At 63.0% G+C, this 3604-nt stretch overlaps 1 protein-coding gene across 1 annotated transcript; it reads right to left on the bottom strand.

Annotated features, from left to right (window-relative positions):
- Positions 1-356: 356 nt before the first annotated feature.
- CTRL (chymotrypsin-like) lies at positions 357-2398 on the bottom strand. Its single transcript, XM_010178996.1, has 7 exons — positions 2347-2398; positions 2089-2192; positions 1852-1931; positions 1513-1594; positions 1233-1410; positions 708-841; positions 357-542 (listed from the first exon to the last, which is right to left on the bottom strand). Exons 1-7 carry the CDS (start codon positions 2396-2398, stop codon positions 381-383), a joined length of 792 nt encoding a protein of 263 aa, XP_010177298.1. The 3' UTR covers positions 357-380.
- Positions 2399-3604: the final 1206 nt, after the last annotated feature.

The following is a 3604-nucleotide window of genomic DNA, read 5'->3' as shown; positions in this document are numbered from 1 at the left end:
CACTGCGGTGGTCTCTGGGCTGGTGCCAAGGTGTAGATTTGTGTGTTGGAGACCCCCTGAGCAGCCCTGGAGCCACAGCCGGCCCTGCTGCATCGTGTCCTGGCTTTGCACCTCCCCAGTGGGTCCCAGCTGGGCACCGAGCTCCAACTCTGGGAGGTGCTGGGGTTCAGAAGAGGAGCATGGGGCACCCCAGGCTTTCCCTGCACGCCTTCCACCCTGGTCTGCATCATGAAAGGAGCCAGAGGCAGCGTTTGGCACAAGCAAATACTGACACTTTATTAGGACATGGGGTCCTGTGCTTCCTGCTCAGCCCCTTGCTGGCTCTGCCGAGCTCACTGTCCCAGAGCAGCAGCCATGAAAGGATCCCTCCGGCACCGCCTCTACCCCTGGGCAACAACGTAGTCGATCCAGCTTCGGAACTGGCTTACGCGGGTGTAGATGGCAGGCGTGTGGACGTTGCAGTTGCTGTTTCCCCAGGAAACGATGCCGATCAAGGTCCAGACGTTCCCGTTCTGGTACACCAGAGGTCCGCCAGAGTCACCCTGTGGAGAAGACACCTCTGCTTAGTGGCCCCAGCTCCAAATTGGTCCCTGGACCAGGCGGCCAGGTGCTTTAGCCTAAATCTCTGGCTCTGTAGATGCAAGATGCCCACGTGTCCTCCTCCTCCTCCACCCTCCCTGCGGTGCAGCAGGACCTCAGCTCCTCACCTGGCAGGAGGAGGCGCCGACCCCACCGGCACAGAGCATGGAGCTGGTGATCCGGTTGCCCCAGTACTGCATGCACTGGCTCTGGGAGATCAGGGGCAAGGTTACCTGCTGCAGACGTGCCGCCAAGGCTTGGGCTGGGGGGAAGAAACACCATTAAATCGCCCTGGGGTCTTTGGGAGCACACAGGGACCCTGGGCAAGCTCCCAAACACACGGGTGCTGCCAAGCAAAGCACCTTCCCCCTCTGTGCCAACATACCCCGTCATCCCTGGGCGGGATTGTCTTGTGCAAGCGGCCCCAAGCAAGGGCGAGCTTGTGCTGTGCACCGTCACCCCTGGGGCTTGCACCTACACCTGTGCTTGCACCAACACGTGCACTCAGAGAGGGTTACTCAATTGCCCAACTGCCCCCACCACGTGTGCTCAGGAGGTTTCACCCCCCAGACACCCCCAGACTGAGGTGTCATTCCTCTGGGCACCACTGGACCCTGCAGAGCCCCCAGGAAGGACAGTGTCACCGTACATACAGTTGGTGTTGGTGCGTCCCCAGCCGGTGGTGACACACTGGAGGTTGGTGGGCAGGGCCAGGTTGGCGGGGGCCAGGCAGATGGGGGACACGCGGGGTCCCAGCTGGGCGGGCGAGGAGAGCTTCAGCAGGGTGATGTCGTTGAGAGTGTAGGCATTCCAGCTGGGGTTGGTGATGGCCTGCCAAAAAATACCATGGCGCTTCAGCCCTGCCCTCCAGGAGCAGCAGGGGCACAGAGCTCCAGCCCCATCCCAGGACTGCGACCTGTCAGCCTGGCTCACCTTGGTCACGGTCTTCACTTGAACGGACTCTGTGTTGGAGTTGAGGTTATATTCCCCAAGGACGACGACGTGGGAGTACGGGCTGTGAGAGGTCAGGGTGTCAGGGGAACACTCGGCAGCCAGCGCCCAGGGCGGGCGCAGCACCGGGGGCTGCCATGGGGCACCATGTGCCTAAGGGAAGCCACCCTGGGAACAGCAGGGAGGGAGCCCCAGGCTGCTCAGCTCCTCAGGTGGTGGCTTTTGGGGATGTCCCGAGTCCCAGCACACCCTGACCCCCTTCCCGTCGCCCCCTCCACTGAGGGTGGCACCGCCATGGGCTGCCCAGGCACTGCTGCTCACTTGAATTCGCAGTGGGCGGCTGTGACGACCCAGTTCTCGTTGATCAAGGAGCCACCGCAGAAGTGGGATCCTGAACGGGTCTGGAGAGGAAAGAGGGAGAAGGAACTGGGGCTGGGCAGGCTGAGCCCCCCACCAAAGCTGGGGACAGGCAGGGGGTGTTGTCAGTCCCCTTGGTGCCCGCCCAGCACCCATCTTGCCGTGTCACCGCGGTGCTGAGGGCACTGACTGGTGCCGTACCTGCAGGGACACCTGCCAGGGCCATGAGCCGGACACCGCGTTCTGCCCGTTGATGATCCTCTCGCTGTAGTGCACCGAGGGGCTGATGGTGGGCACCCCACAGCCTGCGGGAGAGGCAGAGGGGCACCAGGGTGACCCCAAAAACTCAGGGCTCTTGCCTGGGGGCTGTCTGTGCTGCTGCCTCTGTGTCACTGTCCCCAGGTGGCCTTGGCCCTCCTGCACCCTGAGGACCTCCCTGCGCCCATGGGCAGCGCTTACCTGAGACGGTGCTGGCAAGAGCCAGGCAGGCAACTGCCCACAGAAACGCCATCCTGGCAGGACAGGGCTGTGCCCCTGGGGCCACCAGCTTTATAGTAGCCAGGAACCGGGTGGCTCATAGCCAGGCAGGGAAAGGTCCCCCTGCCAGCTGTGGGCAGTGGTGACGGGCCAAACCTGGCACCTACCTTGCCCCATGCAAGCTGGGAACATGGGAACATGCTGCCCAAAGGCACCCTGGGATGGTTGGGCTGTGATGAGTTGTGTTGGTTCTCACTGCAGCCTGTGGAGCTGCAGGGAGGGAGAACACTGCAGGGCTATGAACAGGGGCATGGGGGCTGCTCGTGGGCGCGCAGGTGGGCTGGACGTGCTGGGACGGGTGCCGGTGCCTGGGGTGTGGGAGGTCACCCCATCCCCAGGCCTCTTTCAGAACTGCTGGCACCAGAGCTGTTTTCTCATATGCCTGGGACAGTGCTGGTCCCAGCTGGACATTCCCAGGGCCCAGGGCCACCCCCTGAAGCGTGTCCCTGGTGCAGGTGAGCATGTCCCAGAGCCAGCTGGAGAGGGCGGACGCCTTCCCAGGCAGGCAGGAGCCACGGCCAGTGTGGAGAGCTGGGTGAGCACATCGTGAGCCCCAGGGGGAACAGCGCCCACCTCCCTGAGCCGAGGCTGGCGCCTCCGCCTGAGCATCCCTCCCTAAATTGCCCTGTCATCATCTTGGACATGCATGGAGGGAACATAGCATCTCCATCATCTCCCATGTCCCTGGGTGATGCTCTTGGGCTGGCACCGCGTGCAGAGAGCCATCCCTGGGGTGATGCTGAGCAAGGGTATGGATGCCCTCTGCTCTGTGCCACCCACATGCCCTGATCCCTGCCCTCACCCACTGGGGAGCAGTTCCTGGACGCTGGCACATGATTGCAGAGCTCAGGCCTTTATTTCTGGCGGTGGTGCCACACGAGGATGGCAGGATCCGGCCTGCCATAGGGCAGCAAGCATGGCAGAGCCTGGAGGCCTCCCAGGGTGCAGGCACAGAGACAGGGTTTGCTCCTATCTTGACATGGCAGCTGGGGAGGAGATGACCAAGGGCTGGACAGCAGCAGAGGATAGAGGGAGTGCTAAGGGAGTTGATGCCCATCATGGAGGGAGCTGGGCCAGGAGGGTGCTGGTCACACCAGACACAGCTCAGCTCGTGCTCTCCAAGAGCCTTGGACTCCAGCCCTGGCTTGGATGGTGTAAGAGAGCTGGGGCCCGGAGCTGG

The sequence above is a fragment of the Mesitornis unicolor genome, unplaced genomic scaffold (assembly GCF_000695765.1).
Source record: "Mesitornis unicolor isolate BGI_N332 unplaced genomic scaffold, ASM69576v1 scaffold46322, whole genome shotgun sequence".
Lineage (NCBI taxonomy): Eukaryota > Metazoa > Chordata > Aves > Mesitornithiformes > Mesitornithidae > Mesitornis > Mesitornis unicolor.
The sequence above is the reverse complement of the archived record's forward strand: the minus strand, read 5'-3'. Positions and strand labels throughout refer to the sequence as shown.